Source organism: Notolepis coatsorum (assembly GCF_963971535.1).
Source record: "Notolepis coatsorum genome assembly, chromosome: 9".
Classification (NCBI taxonomy): Eukaryota; Metazoa; Chordata; class Actinopteri; order Aulopiformes; family Paralepididae; genus Notolepis; species Notolepis coatsorum.
The window spans coordinates 12,181,075-12,201,931 of record NC_140173.1 but is presented as its reverse complement, the minus strand read 5'-3'; the positions used below and the strand labels follow the sequence as shown (position 1 = coordinate 12,201,931).

Sequence of the window (20,857 nt, the reverse complement as noted above, 5' to 3'; positions counted from 1 at the left end):
ATCACTGCTGGGTTCACTGTGATACTGTGTGGAACCCTTTGCTAATACATGCCTCCTGGGAGTGCTTTTGTTTATATAACTAGCCTTTGACCTACAGTCCTACAACACTAAGAATAAGGAATACTAAGTTCAGTTAACATTAGTATTTCATACCTGCTGCATTTCAATTCAAAACCAAGCAGGACATTTTAGTTTGTCACAGCGAGGTGGTGAGTGTAGCTGTCAGTCGGTTTATCTGAGAAATGACTATTAGGCTACTGGTGGTGAGTGGACAAAGACGAGCTGTTAATGTTCCCCAGCATCGTTTATGTCTGCTTTTTGGGTGCATTACAGATTTAGTTTAGTTTGTTGAAATGGAGTAAATGGAGAGTGAGAATAGTGCTACGTGAGTTGTATGAGAATTGTGCTACGTGAGTTGTATGAGAATAGTGCTACGTGAGTTGTATGAGAATAGTGCTACGTGAGTTGTATGAGAATAGTGCTACGTGAGTTGAATAGTGCTACGTGAGTTGAATAGTGCTACGTGAGTTGAATAGTGCTACGTGAGTTGAATAGTGCTACGTGAGTTGAATAGTGCTACGTGAGTTGAATAGTGCTACGTGAGTTGAATAGTGCTACGTGAGTTGAATAGTGCTACGTGAGTTGAATAGTGCTACGTGAGTTGAATAGTGCTACGTGAGTTGAATAGTGCTACGTGAGTTGAATAGTGCTACGTGAGTTGAATAGTGCTACGTGAGTTGAATAGTGCTACGTGAGTTGTATGAGAATAGTGCTACATGAGTTGTATGCAAGCGTCAATACATTTAACTAGGGACGGGCATCGATTTTCGAATATTCTAACAGTCGTTAAACTATAGAAATCGATTCGTTTATGCAAATATCGTTTTGTTTTATAGAAATATATTTTCCCTTGTTTTACCGGCACCTACAATGTGTAGTGTAGTGTATTGAGAGGGGATCCTATTAACTGTTACACCGCTGAACGGCATGCTGGGTACAGCTCACTAGCCAGGTAGCATAACAGTCTGTTAACAGCTGGGGGAACAGACAAGAAAGATGAAAGAGAGACTGGAGAGATGTTACATCATGGTAGCAACGTTTTGTATGTTTGACCGAGCCCTGGGGGACAGGGTCCCTCTCCATGAGACTTGGTAGTATTGGATGTCTGGTGCTCTGGTCTGGAGGAGTGTGCAGGGTATTGGCTCCAGCTGGCATGTAGTAGGACAGTTATACTGTACGTTACCAGTGTCGAGGCTTCGGCGTCTGTAATGGTAGAGAAAGATGACTGGAGTAAAGGACGAGGTTCTCGATTCAGTATTTGGAATGGGCGGGGGTTGGGAAGAAGGTGTTAAATCAAATCAAATCAAATGTATTTGTAAGGCCCGACAACACACGTTAATGTCCCCATGGGCCGGACACGTCTTCTTTAAACAAGTCAAGAAGAAACATAACAATAAGTCAAGAACAAAACAAGAACACCATAAGGTCCAACAAATTTAAAATAAATGCAAATAAATTAATAAATGCAACACTCCCGGACATACCCCACGCGAAGTTAAGGAAAAACTCACTAAAACCTAACAATAGGGAAAAAAGCTCCACAGGCAGTGTGGAGGAGAGAAACCTTAGAAGGGCCAATTCAAGGGGGGATCTCCCTTCTTAGATGTTGGTGATAGTAGTGTTGCAGACTAACAGTTGGTAAGCATGCACCCATGTGTGTAGTGAAACACAGATGAGTGCATGCAATAGCAACTGAACATTTTGAAAGATTAAAGATAGAGCTGATAGCGTTAGCAACTGAACATTTTGAAAGATTAAAGATCTTAACCCTTAACCCTTTATGCTTCTGAGCCACTGCTCCGATTGGCTGCTTCATCGGAGGGTCATGCGGAGGCGGAGCGCACAACGCCACACGGCAAACGCCGACATGGCCGCCGCTCAAGAAAATCAGTCGGAGGCAGCTCCGCTGAAGCTCATCTGACGAGATCACAGCAGCAGGTCTCACAATGGTAACAATTTAACATTACCTTTGTATTTCCAACTTTCTGGGTGTGGTCAGTAATTAACAGTCTATGCCCAACATTGGTTTGTAACATATATATATATATACAACATTGTCTGTTTTCAACAGGTGTATTTGTGGGAATGAGGCCCAGTGCCACAGGATGATCTCGCAGGTCTCTGATGAACGGAACTTTGTCCATGTAATCAATGTTTTTGTGAGGTTGGACGAATCCCAGTGGACCTCTCCTCTCATTCAACAGGTTTACGAGGAGAATGAACCAGCTTCAAGATCGCCCCACCTGTCTGGTGGACCAGCCTGAATCTGGAGCCTGTGTGTCTGAAGGGGTCTTCTCCAGAGTGCTCTCAACAGCGGGCCGTGGGCCTTCGTAGGCAAGAGGGATTGAGCTGCAAGTATTGTGCATTCAGTGCACAACATTGTTGATCAAATAATTGTAATTGGTGTCTTGGCCTGTGTATAACTTTGGATAGTATGGTACCCAAAAATAAAGATGAGTATTACAGTGTTATTGTGTTATTGTGCAATCTTTATGAACCCTGATGCTCTTCCATCTCTGCATGTCTTAATGTCCATCCCTCACCAAAACATTTTTGAATGACCGGTACCGATGTTTTAAATCGGATTCCTTTTAATCCGCCCATGTATTCAAATCAGTGTGATTGTTAATTCATAAGCATGTAGCCTCTCCCCGGGAGGTACCAGCCTACTGACACTGTCGGCTGGCGCTCGGGCTCGCCGGGTGGCAGGGTCAGGGTGGCGCTGCCAGCGTGTGTGTTGCTGCGCATAACGCCGCTGGTTCTCTGATGGCTACGTGGGACTCAGGCCACCCCTCGGTTTGATCTGTGACACATAGCCAGCCGTTGATCTATCTCGAGCTCCACCCCCTGTTCTTGGCCCTCCAATCACAACGGTCGGTGTCCTAGGTCAAGCTAACGGAGGGCGGGACTTCACGTTGTTCAGTTATGTCTAGTGATGCACCGATGTGAAAATTGTGGCCGATACCGATAATTGATATTAATATTGCTGTTCTGGTCGATACCGATATCTCTGTATAGAAAACACTTTTTTATGATAATCAAATAAAGAGCTATTTTCCAAAATGCATTTTCTTTTTACTTTTGTAACTTATTTTCAGAAATGACAATTTTTTTTGTTCTACTTTTTCTCCCATTTTTCAATTTTCTCTCCCATCTCAATTTCGTATCGTCCAATTCTACCCTCCCCTGTCTCGAACGTTGTTAGGCCATGCCTCCCACTGGCCGGCTGCAATGTGGACGAAGCCTTACATCACGTGTCCCCTCCGGTACTCGAGGAGGCAGCCGTCGCATCTTTTCACCTGAACAGCGCGATCTCTCAGCGTCGGGGGTCTGCGTTTGGAGGGACACGCCACCCTCGTCGCTTCCTGATTCTACTGCGCAGGCGCTCCAACCGACCTGTAGGAGTCGCTGTCCACAGCGTCCGATCCCCACCCATCAGCTTCCCACCCCCTAATACTGCCAATTGTGTTAGTATGAACGACCAGCCAAGCTGATAGCAATGCGGAGAGCTGGGCTCGAACCCAGCGTCTCCTGCATTGGTGGTGAGCGCCTTGCCCACTGCACCACCTAGCCGCCCAGAAATTACTGATATTTTGAAACTATTTAGGGCCAAAACATAATAATAAATTCCATTAAGTAATTTTTTTTTTTTTATTATATATAGGCCCTATCTTGATATCGGACCGATACCGATGTGTAAAAAAACTGCCATATTGGCGGCCGATATATCGTGCATCACTATGTCCTCCCTTTGCTGGCCAGCCTGTTGAACTGAGCACAAGGGTCCAGACACTGAAACTAGTGACGATGACAATGAATCCTGCCCGTATGTATGAACTAATTTAGATGAATAATACAAGCTGTTGAGAACTTTTAAACTGGACATGCTAGTAGTCGGGATATTACTCTAGCTAATAGAAAACTTGTTTGTGAATATCGTCTTGCATGCAGGAAATATAGGCTTATGAACACATACCTAAAATAAGAATGTAGAAAAAAAAGATGATCTACAGCAGTATGCTGAATGTACTCATTACTGTAGTAGCTCTGCCGTGGATTGTCATAGAAACACCAATGAGGGCTTGTTGGAAAGGTGTGGCTGTGCTGAATCGGAGAGCGTCACTTGTGCAGACATGGCACCGTAGTCAGGGAGTTCCATCACTACATGTGTACGAGGTTACATACTACATAGTTACATCACTACATGTGTACGAGGTTACATACTACATAGTTCCATCACTACATGTGTATGAGGTTACATACTACATAGTTCCATCACTACATGTGTACGAGGTTACATACTACATAGTTCCATCACTACATGTGTACGAGGTTACATACTACATAGTTCCATCACTACATGTGTACGAGGTTACATACTACATAGTTCCATCACTACATGTGTACGAGGTTACATACTACATAGTTCCATCACTACATGTGTACGAGGTTACATACTACATAGTTCCATCACTACATGTGTACGAGGTTACATACTACATAGTTCCATCACTACATGTGTACGAGGTTACATACTACATAGTTCCATCACTACATGTGTACGAGGTTACATACTACATAGTTCCATCACTACATGTGTATGAGGTTACATACTACATAGTTCCATCACTACATGTGTACGAGGTTACATACTACATAGTTACATCACTACATGTGTACGAGGTTACATACTACATAGTTCCATCACTACATGTGTACGAGGTTACATACTACATAGTTCCATCACTACATGTGTACGAGGTTACATACTACATAGTTACATCACTACATGTGTACGAGGTTACATACTACATAGTTACATCACTACATGTGTACGAGGTTACATACTACATAGTTACATCACTACATGTGTACGAGGTTACATACTACATAGTTACATCACTACATGTGTAAGGTGCACCAGACCAAAGACATTGAAACATGGATCAGTGGTGAGAAGAATATTGACAAATTCAACTCGTTAATTACCCAAAGCTGTAAAGGAATGTGAATCACTACCCACTTTCAAAACCACTCTCAAAGAACACCTACGGGAGACTGCAATTCGAAACTGGCCCCTGTAAATGTCCTAACCCAACCCCCTCCAATGTACAGTAAATGACCAAGTATGGTTGTCAATATTCCAATGTACAGTTTTGCTTGTACAGTTGTACAGTGTCCCCCACCCCACCTACCCAACCTCCCCCAATGTACAGTTTTTACGTCAAATGTATATACTCTTTTCTGGACTCTTTTTGTATCACAATGTTGTTGTCATAGATGTAGCAGTACTGTCTATCTGTATGTCATGTATGTCATATATGTCCTGATGAATTGAAAATGGGGGACCCTGATGTAAACAAGACGAAAGTCTTTCTCTGGTCTGCATCCCCTTAACAATTGTGTGTATTGAGCCGTACTGTATTGTACCCATTCTGCAATCTGTTAAATAAAGTTTTCAATCAATCAATCAATCAATCAGACACATGCCATTTGAGTAAAGTACTGGTATATTATGTTAATATATAGATGCATGGAAACATTAAGATATAATTTAATCGGGTTGAACATTTAAATGGAACACCTTTATTGAAATATTATATATATTCATTATATAATATTCAGCTTCTTTTTGGCCAAATCATACATCATTATCATATATATTCATTATATAATATTCGGCTTCTTTTTGGCCAAATCATACATCATTATCAGATTAGTTGTGATACCTTGGTATAATTACAGTAAACACCAGACCGTTACTGAAGCGACTGGTAGCCTATTTTTTTTTTTTTTTTTTACAAGACCCTTCCCATGGACCCTGTTGATTTAGCTGTTTGTTGCTGCAACAGCTTCCTGCATGGGGTTTGTTTGAAAGAAACCTGGAGGGTAAACAGCCCCTTCTAACTGTTAATGTGGAGTCAAAAAAAATAAAAAAAGCATGTTTTGTGTGGAAATGCTTCCATTGTGCTGTAATGGACCTGTCTCAAACCCTGCCCTCTTTTCTTGATCCTCCAATCACAACTGTCGCTTACCTCGGACAAACTTGGTTTGTCCGAGGTAAGCGACAGTTGTGATTGGAGGATCAAGAAAAGGGGCAGGGTTTGAGACAGGTCAAGGTCTTTATTGCCAAGTATACTTTTCACATACAAGGAATTTGCTTTGGACGTTACTGGTGTGACATTAGCGGACGGACATTAAGATAATACAATAAAATGTTGGCGTAAAAAATAAAATGAAATATGAGCTATGTTCAGCACAATAGAATGATATATTTATGAAATAATAAAATATAGACCAGGGCTGTATGACTGTATATAAGAGGTTGAATACATTTATATGGGATATAAATTAAATATAGCATAGTACTGTACAATATCAATACAAAATGGATGCTTCCAACAGACTCGCCGTGGCCTCGTAAATTATCTTTCATCCTCGCTGGTCTGTGTGAAACCAAACCCCCTGATCATGACTGAACACGCTTATGTTCGTCAATTGACTATTGATATGTCATTGAATTTGCACTACATTCATACCTCGTTTGCATTTGCACCTTACCCTAAGTTTTGTACCTCAATTCTGCATTGTACCTCACTGTTACTCAGTATGTATAGTGAATATTCCTCTTTACTTACTCTTACTTATTATTAATTATTTATATATTTTATTGTGATAAATAATAATGAAACTTGAAACCACATGATGTTAGACATGCTTTTGAGGTTCAGGAAATGTTTTAAGATTTTTTTTATTTGATATCTTTATTTCGAACATGCAATGAATACAAACAAACCATAACAAAAGCAAAACACAACTCAATCTGCATGTTCGAAAAGGAGTAGGAAGAAGTATACACTTATTTAATCCTGCCCCTTTTCCACTACTCAAATGAGTGTACTATTTTAAAACGTAAAAAAGAAAAAAAAATTATATATATATATATGCAAAACAAAAAAACAAAAACTATATATGTAAAACATGAAAGAAAGAAATAAAGATTGAACTCCAAAGACTGCCATTTGAGTCTTTATTAGATGTTCAGTAACACAAACTGAACTGTACCAAGGTCGTAGGAAATATTTGACTAATGCATATTTATTGGACTTCTCTTTTTAACGGTCACCATCCCATGTCCTCCACAGGCAGAGTGAAGCGGTCGTTCGATGTGGGTTTCGCAGGATTCGCGGTCGCCACCCTGGGATCATGGTACGTGTGTCTCCTGCCTCCGGGCTGTGGGACATAATGTATGAAAATGTGATGCCAAAGTAAATTATTTTGTAATGGACAGTGTTATTAAAGGGGCACTTCACCAAATAACAATGCAGATATATTTTTTGCACATAATCTCACACACATTCAAAAAACTAAACCGTTTTGCACACATTAATTGAGTTTGAGAGTAATTGAGTTTGGATATGGCCACCAGTGATGTCATCGGGGACATTTAATCCTTGTGTTGATTACAGCTCCATGAAATGATAAGGTAGCAGTTCTATTGTTGCTATTTCTTCATCTACATCATTTAATTGAGCTGTACTGTAGTGGAACAGTGGAGCCGAGAGGACAACGTTATGACCAGAACATTTCTGGTTGAAATACAATTATACGTAATTATTTTACGATTAATTGCGAATTGTTTCATGTTGAGCTATAGATTGTGGATGAATACACACAGAAAGGTGCACCATGCCAATGTTCATGCTTTATTGTTTTAAACAAGACTATTTAGAAATGTGGACCGGCCGGAAACGACAATGACGTAACCACTACACCTCCCTATAGACCAGGAAGTAACCACTACACCTCCCTATAGACCAGGAAGTAACCACTACACCTCCATATAGACCAGGAAGTAACCACTACACCTCCATATAGACCAGGAAGTAACCACTACACCTCCATATAGACCAGGAAGTAACCACTACACCTCCCTATAGACCAGGAAGTAACCACTACACCTCCATATAGACCAGGAAGTAACCACTACACCTCCATATAGACCAGGAAGTAACCACTACACCTCCATATAGACCAGGAAGTAACCACTACACCTCCCTATAGACCAGGAAGTAACCACTACACCTCCATATAGACCAGGAAGTAACCACTACACCTCCATATAGACCAGGAAGTAACCACTACACCTCCATATAGACCAGGAAGTAACCACTACACCTCCCTATAGACCAGGAAGTAACCACTACACCTCCATATAGACCAGGAAGTAACCACTACACCTCCCTATAGACCAGGAAGTAACCACTACACCTCCCTATAGACCAGGAAGTAACCACTACACCTCCATATAGACCGGGAAGTAACCACTACACCTCCATATAGACCAGGAAGTAACCACTACACCTCCCTATAGACCAGGAAGTAACCACTACACCTCCATATAGACCAGGAAGTAACCACTACACCTCCATATAGACCAGGAAGTAACCACTACACCTCCCTATAGACCAGGAAGTAACCACTACACCTCCCTATAGACCAGGAAGTAACCACTACACCTCCATATAGACCAGGAAGTAACCACTACACCTCCCTATAGACCAGGAAGTAACCACTACACCTCCATATAGACCAGGAAGTAACCACTACACCTCCCTATAGACCAGGAAGTAACCACTACACCTCCCTATAGACCAGGAAGTAACCACTACACCTCCATATAGACCGGGAAGTAACCACTACACCTCCATATAGACCAGGAAGTAACCACTACACCTCCCTATAGACCAGGAAGTAACCACTACACCTCCCTATAGACCAGGAAGTAACCACTACACCTCCCTATAGACCAGGAAGTAACCACTACACCTCCATATAGACCAGGAAGTAACCACTACACCTCCATATAGACCAGGAAGTAACCACTACACCTCCATATAGACCAGGAAGTAACCACTACACCTCCCTATAGACCAGGAAGTAACCACTACACCTCCATATAGACCAGGAAGTAACCACTACACCTCCATATAGACCAGGAAGTAACCACTACACCTCCATATAGACCAGGAAGTAACCACTACACCTCCCTATAGACCAGGAAGTAACCACTACACCTCCATATAGACCAGGAAGTAACCACTACACCTCCATATAGACCAGGAAGTAACCACTACACCTCCATATAGACCAGGAAGTAACCACTACACCTCCCTATAGACCAGGAAGTAACCACTACACCTCCATATAGACCAGGAAGTAACCACTACACCTCCCTATAGACCAGGAAGTAACCACTACACCTCCCTATAGACCAGGAAGTAACCACTACACCTCCATATAGACCAGGAAGTAACCACTACACCTCCATATAGACCAGGAAGTAACCACTACACCTCCCTATAGACCAGGAAGTAACCACTACACCTCCATATAGACCAGGAAGTAACCACTACACCTCCATATAGACCAGGAAGTAACCACTACACCTCCCTATAGACCAGGAAGTAACCACTACACCTCCCTATAGACCAGGAAGTAACCACTACACCTCCATATAGACCAGGAAGTAACCACTACACCTCCCTATAGACCAGGAAGTAACCACTACACCTCCATATAGACCAGGAAGTAACCACTACACCTCCCTATAGACCAGGAAGTAACCACTACACCTCCATATAGACCAGGAAGTAACCACTACACCTCCATATAGACCAGGAAGTAACCACTACACCTCCATATAGACCAGGAAGTAACCACTACACCTCCCTATAGACCAGGAAGTAACCACTACACCTCCCTATAGACCAGGAAGTAACCACTACACCTCCATATAGACCAGGAAGTAACCACTACACCTCCCTATAGACCAGGAAGTAACCACTACACCTCCATATAGACCAGGAAGTAACCACTACACCTCCCTATAGACCAGGAAGTAACCACTACACCTCCATATAGACCAGGAAGTAACCACTACACCTCCCTATAGACCAGGAAGTAACCACTACACCTCCATATAGACCAGGAAGTAACCACTACACCTCCATATAGACCAGGAAGTAACCACTACACCTCCATATAGACCAGGAAGTAACCACTACACCTCCCTATAGACCAGGAAGTAACCACTACACCTCCATATAGACCAGGAAGTAACCACTACACCTCCATATAGACAGGAAGTAACCACTACACCTCCATATAGACCAGGAAGTAACCACTACACCTCCCTATAGACCAGGAAGTAACCACTACACCTCCATATAGACCAGGAAGTAACCACTACACCTCCATATAGACCAGGAAGTAACCACTACACCTCCCTATAGACCAGGAAGTAACCACTACACCTCCATATAGACCAGGAAGTAACCACTACACCTCCATATAGACCAGGAAGTAACCACTACACCTCCCTATAGACCAGGAAGTAACCACTACACCTCCATATAGACCAGGAAGTAACCACTACACCTCCATATAGACCAGGAAGTAACCACTACACCTCCCTATAGACCAGGAAGTAACCACTACACCTCCATATAGACCAGGAAGTAACCACTACACCTCCCTATAGACCAGGAAGTAACCACTACACCTCCCTATAGACCAGGAAGTAACCACTACACCTCCATATAGACCAGGAAGTAACCACTACACCTCCCTATAGACCAGGAAGTAACCACTACACCTCCCTATAGACCAGGAAGTAACCACTACACCTCCCTATAGACCAGGAAGTAACCACTACACCTCCATATAGACCAGGAAGTAACCACTACACCTCCCTATAGACCAGGAAGTAACCACTACACCTCCCTATAGACCAGGAAGTAACCACTACACCTCCATATAGACCAGGAAGTAACCACTACACCTCCCTATAGACCAGGAAGTAACCACTACACCTCCCTATAGACCAGGAAGTAACCACTACACCTCCCTATAGACCAGGAAGTAACCACTACACCTCCCTATAGACCAGGAAGTAACCACTACACCTCCCTATAGACCATGAAGTAACCACCACACCTCCCTATAGACCAGGAAGTAACCACTACACCTCCCTATAGACCAGGAAGTAACCACTACACCTCCCTATAGACCCAGGAAGTAACCACTACACCTCCCTATAGACCAGGAAGTAACCACTACACCTCCCTATAGACCAGGAAGTAACCACTACACCTCCCTATAGACCAGGAAGTAACCACTACACCTCCCTATAGACCAGGAAGTAACCACTACACCTCCCTATAGACCAGGAAGTAACACTACACCTCCCTATAGACCAGGAAGTAACCACCACACCTCCCTATAGACCAGGAAGTAACCACTACACCTCCCTATAGACCAGGAAGTAACCACTACACCTCCCTATAGACCAGGAAGTAACCACTACACCTCCCTATAGACCAGGAAGTAACCACTACACCTCCCTATAGACCAGGAAGTAACCACTACACCTCCCTATAGACCAGGAAGTAACCACTACACCTCCCTATAGACCAGGAAGTAACCACTACACCTCCATATAGACCAGGAAGTAACCACTACACCTCCCTATAGACCAGGAAGTAACCACTACACCTCCCTATAGAGGTCAATGTCATCGAGACTTAGACATTTCAATGCATACATTTTTTATAATATAATAATAAATAATAACAATGATCTATATAGCACCCTTCACACATGGACCGCAGTCTAAAGTGCCCCACAGCAACTAACCCTAACCCAAATTTAACATAGGCATAAAATCAGCATACAGTTGACAGAATAAATACAATGTATAAAATGCAGACATAAAAGACAATAAAAGTAGTGCAACATAAACGTGCAGACATAAGAATAGGCATAAAATAAGTACAGTGTTGCTCGAAGGCATGTGAACCCCCCCGGAACAGCCAGTCCCCCAAACACCCCACACATCAATCCCTACCAGGCTACTACATCCCCATCCAAGACACCCCCCCCCCCCCCCCCCCCCCGCCCCCGCCCCCCCCCCCCCCGATAAAGGAAAACACAAACAGCCCGCGTGCCACTCACACCGCCATGCACGGTGACAGGGATGCCACCCCCGCGGGCCGCTCCATCTCCCCCGGCGACCTCCTCGCCACCACGAGGACACCAGCCAACCCCACTCCCAAGCGGAGGAGTGCCGGGCCACGCGCCCCAGGACCTGAAACCAGCCAACCCCACTCCCAAGCGGAGGAGTGCCGGGCCACGCGCCCCAGGACCTGAAACCAGCCAACCCCACTCCCAAGCGGAGGAGTGCCGGGCCACGCGCCCCAGGACCTGCAGCCACGCCGACGGAGACACGCAGCGAGGCCACGACTCCAAACACTCCAGCAGACGGAGACACGCAGCGAGGCCACGACTCCAAACACTCCAGCAGACGGAGACACGCAGCGAGGCCACGACTCCAAACACTCCAGCAGACGGAGACACGCAGCGAGGCCACGACTCCAAACACTCCAGCAGACGGACACGGCAGCGGTCAGACGAGAAGACGTGCAGCACCACGGAGGATCTGAGGCGACACCGGGACCCCCAGGACCCTGCAGAGATCTGAGACGACACCGGGACCCCCGGGACCCTGCAGAGGATCTGAGACGACACCGGGACCCTGCAGAGCCCCCAGCCAGCCCCCCGCGCAAGGAATCCCCAAAATGCCAGCGAACTGAGGGGGAGCCCAACAAGGAGAACTAACCCAAATCCATCAAAGCAAACGCAAGAGACCAGGTCCGGGAACACACGGCCCCCCCCCCCCCCCCCCCCCCCCCCCCCCCCCGCAGAATCAGAAGGAAAAAACATAGAACCCACTGACCCCCCTGCAACCACAAGGACACCAGGACCAGCGGCAACAAAGCAGCCCACAGAAACGACACCCCCACCACCACGCACAATGACGGGCACGGTGCCACAATGGTGGCTCAATCACCCGCACCCAGCCAACAAGTACACTCTACACGACTGGTTTAAACCCCGCACAGAGTGACGTCATATACATGTAGTACAATGCCAAAGCAGTAGGTGGCGATGTAGTTCAAACATGAAGGCCATTTCAACCAATCGGAAGAGGGTTTAGCGTTGTTAATACCGGAAACTGAAACTGAAGTGTGGAACACAAACATCCCTCCTTGCTGCTCACAGCCAAACAATTCTACAGTTTGCAGCTAGAACAACGTGCAATAGACAAAAAAAGGATACATTCACTGTGTGTTGTGTGTTCTGCCTTCATTTGTTGACGAAACTACCAGCGTCCCCCTCCAACCACGACACAACGACACACCAGAAACTGCAACCCAGATGAAGATACAACAAAGACCAATGCGCGAAACAACCTGAAAAACTATATACTGTTCTTAACTAATATACAAGTAAGTCATAAACAGTGACAGGCCTGCAAGTAACCCTCTGAACTTGTATACAGCCAATCATTTGAGCGTGTTATATTAACCCTTTCACTGCCACACGACAGAAGGTTAGCCCTTTACTATCACACAACCGACGGCGATGCTCCATCATTAGCATCATTAGCTCCGCAAATGCTAAGGGGCAGCATTTCTATAAATCACATCTCCATAATCCAAGACTGATAGACTGCTTCAATAACCCTCTTTCTACACATCATTGACAAACTAGATCTATTCCTGTACAGGAAACCATTTATTATTATTTAAATTCTTTTTTACATCATGGTTTAGGTTTAGGTTTACTTTATTTGTTCAAGGCAATAACATTTTAAAACCATAAATGCACCCAATTTTAGCCAAAAGGCTAATTTCCATTGGCAGTCCCCCTGCCAGAAGGTACAGGCTAAAGTCCTGTGTAAAAAAGGGTTAGCAATACAAACAGAATAAAAGCAAGATAAATAATAAAGAATAAAAACACAAACAAACATACATTTACATTTAGTCATTTAGCTGACGCTTTTATCCAAAGCGACTTACAAGTTCTGTACGACAAGCCACCAGGAAGGGCACAACTCTATCAGCTGAGTAATAATGTTCATCAAAGTGTTGAGTGCTACAGTGTAGGTTAGTTTATTAGGACAAGTGCATGACAGTAAGGTTAGTTAGGGTTAGATTAAAAAATAAATAAAAATGTCAGATAATGGTTGAAGAAGTGCGTCTTTAGTCGATGGCGAAAGATTGGACGTGATTCGGCTGCTGTCCTAACTGGGGTGGGTAGTTCATTCCACCATTGTGGGGCAAGGACTGAGAATAGGCGGCTTCTCTTTGATGACCCTCCGGGAGCTTGGATAGGAGTGGGTCTGAGGCGGCCAGAAGAAGCAGAGCGTAGGGGTCTTGAGGGTGTGTAGTTAGAGACCATTGACCGGAGGTAGGCGGGAGCAGTTCCCTTTGCCGCACGGTATGCTAGGTCAAGGGCCTTGAAGCGGATTCGTGCAGCAATGGGGAGCCAGTGCAGGTCCCTAAGAAGTGGGGTGACATGGGCCGACTTCGGTAGGTTTTAGACATACGATAGGGATACAGGGATACAGGGATACAGGGCACAATACAGTCATGGACACAAGGACAGAGCACATCATGACATATTAGAAGACCCAGGCATAGACAAACGCACCATATACACACACACACACACACGCACGCACACACACACACACACACACACACACAGTGTTGACGACGCTGGTTTTCAATGAGTGATATGATGTGGACACTCTAATTGTTTGAGGTATTGAGTCCCTTTGGTCAGTCAATTAAGTAGGCAATACACATTTAATAATAATAATAATTACTTGCATTTATATAGCGTTTTTCTAGACACTCAAAGCGCTTTACAATGTAGGGTGGAAATTGCCTCCTTCACCACCACTGTGTAGCACCCAACCTTGGGCTACGCAGGCTCAATGGCTGCCATACACACTGGCACCTGGCACACATCACACTACACACTGACTACCATACACTGGCACCTGGCACACATCACACTACACAATGGCTGAGCGGCTCAGGAGACGGGGATTGATATCAGCCAAACTAAGGGGGAGGGATGATTAGGTGGCCTTGATGTCAGAGACCTGATTGGGAATTTGGCCAGGAACGTCGGGGAGCCCCCTACTCTTTACGATAGGCGTCCTGGGTTCTTTAACGACCTGGGTTTAGCGTCTCATCTCCAGCCCAGTGTGGATACCTTGGCTCAGAAACAGTGTGGATGTGCCCACAGCTGCTGTGCTCCGTCTACTGTAGTATTAACAAAGAGGCTGTGTGCCCACTGTGCCCTCCTATCCTGTGCCCTCGCCAGGCCACACCGAAATCAGGGAGGCTGGTTCCCTCCATCTGAACGGGTTATTCAACTCTTGGTTTTTACCTTCAGTGAGGTCTTCTGATATCCATTTAATTTCTAAGCAGCAATAAAGACTTTTTAAACTTTTTTTTTATTATTAAAAAGGGAAAATCACATGTCAAAACTAGCTCAGCATTTCTGTGCGTAACAACGTTGCAAAATTGTGCTCCTTTTAGTGTTCGCAATGTGGCTCTTTAAAAATAGGCTAGTTAGCGCAACCTATAATTATCCTGTGAAATGTCACTTTACTGCCTCTCACCACAGATGCACCGTAAAGAGCAATTACTGCTAACGGGAAGGGAAATGGCTGCTCATTTTCACCATGGGCACAAGGAGCCAGGGCTTAGTGGGGTTTTAAAGGACCATGGGCACAAGGAGCCAGATCTTAGTGGGGTTTTAAAGGACCATGGGCACAAGGAGCCAGAGCTTAGTGGGGTTTTAAAGGACCATGGGCACAAGGAGCCAGAGCTTAGTGGGGTTTTAAAGGACCATGGGCACAAGGAGCCAGGGCTTAGTGGGGTTTTAAAGGACCATGGGCACAAGGAGCCAGGGCTTAGTGGGGTTTTAAAGGACCATGGGCACAAGGAGCCAGAGCTTAGTGGGGTTTTAAAGGACCATGGGCACAAGGAGCCAGAGCTTAGTGGGGTTTTAAAGGACCATGGGCACAAGGAGCCTGAGCTTAGTGGGGTTTTAAAGGACCATGGGCACAAGGAGCCTGAGCTTAGTGGGGTTTTAAAGGACCATGGGCACAAGGAGCCTGAGCTTAGTGGGGTTTTAAAGGACCATGGGCACAAGGAGCCTGAGCTTAGTGGGGTTTTAAAGGACCATGGGCACAAGGAGCCAGAGCTTAGTGGGGTTTTAAAGGACCATGGGCACAAGGAGCCAGATCTTAGTGGGGTTTTAAAGGACCATGGGCACAAGGAGCCTGAGCTTAGTGGGGTTTTAAAGGACCATGGGCACAAGGAGCCAGAGCTTAGTGGGGTTTTAAAGGACCATGGGCACAAGGAGCCAGAGCTTAGTGGGGTTTTAAAGGACCATGGGCACAAGGAGCCAGGGCTTAGTGGGGTTTTAAAGGACCATGGGCACAAGGAGCCAGATCTTAGTGGGGTTTTAAAGGACCATGGGCACAAGGAGCCAGAGCTTAGTGGGGTTTTAAAGGACCATGGGCACAAGGAGCCAGATCTTAGTGGGGTTTTAAAGGACCATGGGCACAAGGAGCCAGATCTTAGTGGGGTTTTAAAGGACCATGGGCACAAGGAGCCAGAGCTTAGTGGGGTTTTAAAGGACCATGGGCACAAGGAGCCAGAGCTTAGTGGGGTTTTAAAGGACCATGGGCACAAGGAGCCTGAGCTTAGTGGGGTTTTAAAGGACCATGGGCACAAGGAGCCAGAGCTTAGTGGGGTTTTAAAGGACCATGGGCACAAGGAGCCAGAGCTTAGTGGGGTTTTAAAGGACCATGGGCACAAGGAGCCTGAGCTTAGTGGGGTTTTAAAGGACCATGGTCACAAGGAGCCAGAGCTTAGTGGGGTTTTAAAGGACCATGGGCACAAGGAGCCAGAGCTTAGTGGGGTTTTAAAGGACCATGGGCACAAGGAGCCAGAGCTTAGTGGGGTTTTAAAGGACCAGTCTTTGACATGTGGGTCAAGTGAAAACATCAAGTCTTTCTTGCCTTGATACAGAAATCATGGCACCGTTCTTTTTTCATAATGTTTTACTGTTACTGAAAACGGGGTTCGCAAAAGGTCCTTGAAGTGCTTAACCCTTTCTCTGCCACGCTTATATCCATCCTTATACCGTCCTCTGCCAGCTCTATTTGTCTATGGAGATGTTCCCCTTCTTTGCAGGGCTATACCTTTTTAAATTGTATTGCTAAATTGACATTACTATGGCCCATTCAACGTCAATTATCTATCGTTCAGGATGTGGGAACGTTATACTTTTTCATTCACATATTCATACTAAAATACGGTCTAAAGTATAAATATGTTATCGTTTTCTGCAGCATTCTGCAGAACGTGAGTTATAGCCCTAAATACATATATTAGATCATCAAATGTAGTTTGATACCGATTGACGTCAGATAAAAAATGTCAATTGTACAAGGTCCTACACGTCATGCCTCATCATCTGCTGGTGACCGGAGGGGGGGGGGTTTATAAGTCCGTAGCCGACGTTAAATCATTTATTTAGTATGGGTGATATGTTGATCGGAGCAGTGTGTATGTTTAATAATAATCAAACACGCTGAAACTCACCGCAGCTTCCTCGTAGCGTTGGGCGATCAGCGTGGAGCAGAAAGTTCGCTATTATGGGATGTTGATATATGCAATCCATTTCCAGGTTGTATAATACTATATACGTCCAAATCATGTTGTTTATCCAGTTATTGGCAACGGATCGCTATCCAGTGTATCAAGCTGGAGTCCCGCTAGCGATAGCGAGTGGCCGGACGAAATATGGGTGAGCACCACTTCCGGCGCGTCACTTCCAGTTTTGGCGATTCGCCGATCGGCCACCAGATGGCGGTCTTGAACCGTTGGAGAGTTGAGAGGAGATCAACAGCAAGTCTCAAGTCTCCGTGGGTGAAATATGATTGCCATGACAGATTTTTGAAATATTGATCTCAAAGACGCTGTAAGACGTCATTGGCAGATTACGCATGGCGAGGAATGACGTCTAAAGTCGTCCTTGGCGATTAAAGGGTTAAAATGCTATATTTCTTTTATAAAAAAAAAGTCCAGGCCTGGAATTCCTTGAAAACAGCAAAAAGAAAATTAACAAGGTGCTTAAAAAGTTCTTGAAATTCAAATAAACCATTTGCATTGAACGTTTTGTTCATCCATGATCAAATTGTTCTGAATCAAGAAATTGATTTTTTTTTTATTTAAAGTGACACTAATTGTCCGAAATTGGTTTTAAGACATTGATCAGATTTTTCTTCTATAAAAAAAAACGATTTAAAAGTGAATTGTATCATTTTAAATGTCCTTTTAAAACGAAAAATAGTGCTTGGAAAAGTACTTTAAAGTCCTTGAATTTCATTTTGCAATGTCTGTGGGAACCCTGCATGTGGGTCAAGTGTAAACATGTCCAGTCTTTCTTGCCTTGATACAGAAATCATGGCACCGTTCTTTTTTCATAATGTTTTACTGTTACTGAAAATCCTTGTTTATTTTCTGCCAATTCACCACCTGCCATAGGCTTCCATTGCATCATTGCACCAATAGTATGTAGTATTTTGTAATAATTAGTATAGTCTGTGGTCTTAATCTCATTGCGAATCTGCCATGTCCAGTCTAAACAATAATGAACTGTGCCGTCCTATGATGAGTCTTCCTTCCCAGGTTCTACTGTAGAATTACCAATGCTAAGCTCTGATGTGTCATCCTCACTAGGTTCTACTGTAGAATTACCAATGCAGGTGCGGCTGGGTAGCGTAGAGGTCTAAGCACCCGCCTACCACCGCAGAGACTCTGGTACCTCCGGCTTGGTCAGTCGTCCCTACGAACACAATTGTCAGTGTTCGCGGGTGGGAAGCCGGTGGGGTCGTTGCAAACAGCCACTCCTACTGGTCGGTCGGGGCGCCTGTTCAGCAGGGAGGGGATCTGGGGGAGATAGCATGAACCTCTGCACGCCATCCGGTGAAAAGAAGCGGCTGGCGACTCCACATGTATCGGAGGAGGCATGTGATAGAGATAGTCTACACACCCTCCCCAGACCGACAGTGGGGCAATGCGTGCAACGACCAGGAAGGGAATTGGCATAACGACAAAAAAAATGCTAAGCTATGATGTTGTGTCCTCCTCCCAGGTTCTACTGTAGGATGAACAACGCCAAGCTGCGGATGCAGCAGAGGGTCATCCAGGATGGCCTGAAGAAGAAGGTCATGTATGAAGGGACCAGCCTGGACACCATCAGCAAACGCAAAGCGGAGACACCCCCGGGACCCCCGTGCTGCCCCCCGTGACGACCCCGCCGGGACCCCCGTGATGATGACCCGCGCCTGGCCACCTCTTCCTCTTCTGTCTGCAGGCGGGGACAAGAGGAACGGGGGGGTCGTTGAGGTCATAGACTGCCTGTCGGTGTACAGCTCCAATATGTAAAACATGGACCAGGTTCTGTTAAATGCATCATATACTCCGATAGGCCGTTTGTGGTGATGTCGGTGTCTCCTCCTATCTGGGCCTGACTGCACACGGGGTTTAAATCTGCCCCCCACCCCCCCAATCCCATTTGGATGAGCTCAGTTGTACAGAAGAGAAAGCTTAATGAATGTGTTCATCAATGGAAGCTTTGTTGTGTTGTCCTCCCTGTAGCTCAGTCGTGTCTCCTGCTCTGCTGAACACCGGCTTCTTCAGCTCTGCTCAGAGTGTCGTTGTTGTTTGCTCCTGTAAATGTGTTGTTGTTGACATGTTGTGGAGGGACGGCTCTCAGGCAACACGCTAACGCTTGTTGTTGACACGCAGCACGTTAACGCTTGTTGTTGACATGCAGCACGTTAACGCTTGTTGTTGACATGCAGCACGTTAACGCTCGTTGTTGACATGCAGCACGTTAACGCTCGTTGTTGACATGCAGCACGTTAACGCTTGTTGTTGACATGCAGCACGTTAACGCTCGTTGTTGACATGCAGCACGTTAACGCTCGTTGTTGACATGCAGCACGTTAACGCTCGTTGTTGACATGCAGCACGTTAACGCTCGTTGTTGACATGCAGCACGTTAACGCTCGTTGTTGACATGCAGCACGTTAACGCTTGTTGTTGACATGCAGCACGTTAGCGCTTGTTGTTGACATGCAGCACGTTAACGCTTGTTGTTGACATGCAGCACGTTAACGCTTGTTGTTGACATGCAGCACGTTAACGCTTGTTGTTGACATGCAGCACGTTAACGCTTGTTGTTGACATGCAGCACGTTAACGCTTGTTGTTGACATGCAGCACGTTAACGCTTGTTGTTGACATGCAGCACGTTAACGCTTGTTGACATGCAGCACGTTAACGCTTGTTGTTGACATGCAGCACGTTAGCGCTTGTTGTTGACATGCAGCACGTTAACGCTTGTTGTTGACATGCAGCACGTTAACGCTTGTTGTTGACATGCAGCACGTTAACGCTCGTTGTTGACATGCAGCACGTTAACGCTTGTTGTTGACATGCAGCACGTTAGCGCTTGTTGTTGACATGCAGCACGTTAACGCTTGTTGTTGACATGCAGCACGTTAACACTTTGACTGCCATGAAACGTGTTTTGACGTCATTGCTGGCCATGCTCAAGTTGCCGGGGGACGCTGTACAGCGTCCTTATATCAATATTTCAAAAATCTGCGATCGGATTCATATGTCCCCTCCGCTGGCCTGAGATCCACTGAGCTCTCTGGCGGTTCAGGAGCGCCATCTGGTGGCTGATCGGCGCAATCGCTTTAACAGGAAGTGGCATAGAGGTTGTGCTACGTCCGTAGTACTTCCGGGTGCTCGCTATAGGTCCCGCGACTCTGGCTCGTCACGCTACAC

General features: G+C 45.3%; 1 protein-coding gene across 5 annotated transcripts in view; it reads left to right on the top strand.

Annotated features, from left to right (window-relative positions):
* LOC311234247 (uncharacterized protein) overlaps positions 1 to 19,191 on the top strand; it is a 28,064-nt gene extending 8,873 nt beyond the window's left edge. For 2 of the 5 annotated variants that reach the window (XM_084321380.1, XM_084321379.1), the window contains exons 5-7: positions 1,852 to 2,009; positions 2,132 to 2,415; positions 7,210 to 7,263. In XM_084321380.1, coding sequence (XP_084177506.1) covers positions 1,852 to 2,009; positions 2,132 to 2,324 — 351 coding nt within the window. In that variant the 3' untranslated portion in view covers positions 2,325 to 2,415; positions 7,210 to 7,263. Of the gene's footprint in view, positions 1 to 1,851; positions 2,010 to 2,131; positions 2,416 to 7,205; positions 7,270 to 19,152 lie in introns of those variants that run through there. The other 3 variants (XM_084321381.1, XM_084321382.1, XM_084321383.1) reach the window with 3 other exon arrangements.
* The last annotated feature ends 1,666 nt before the right edge of the window (positions 19,192 to 20,857 follow it).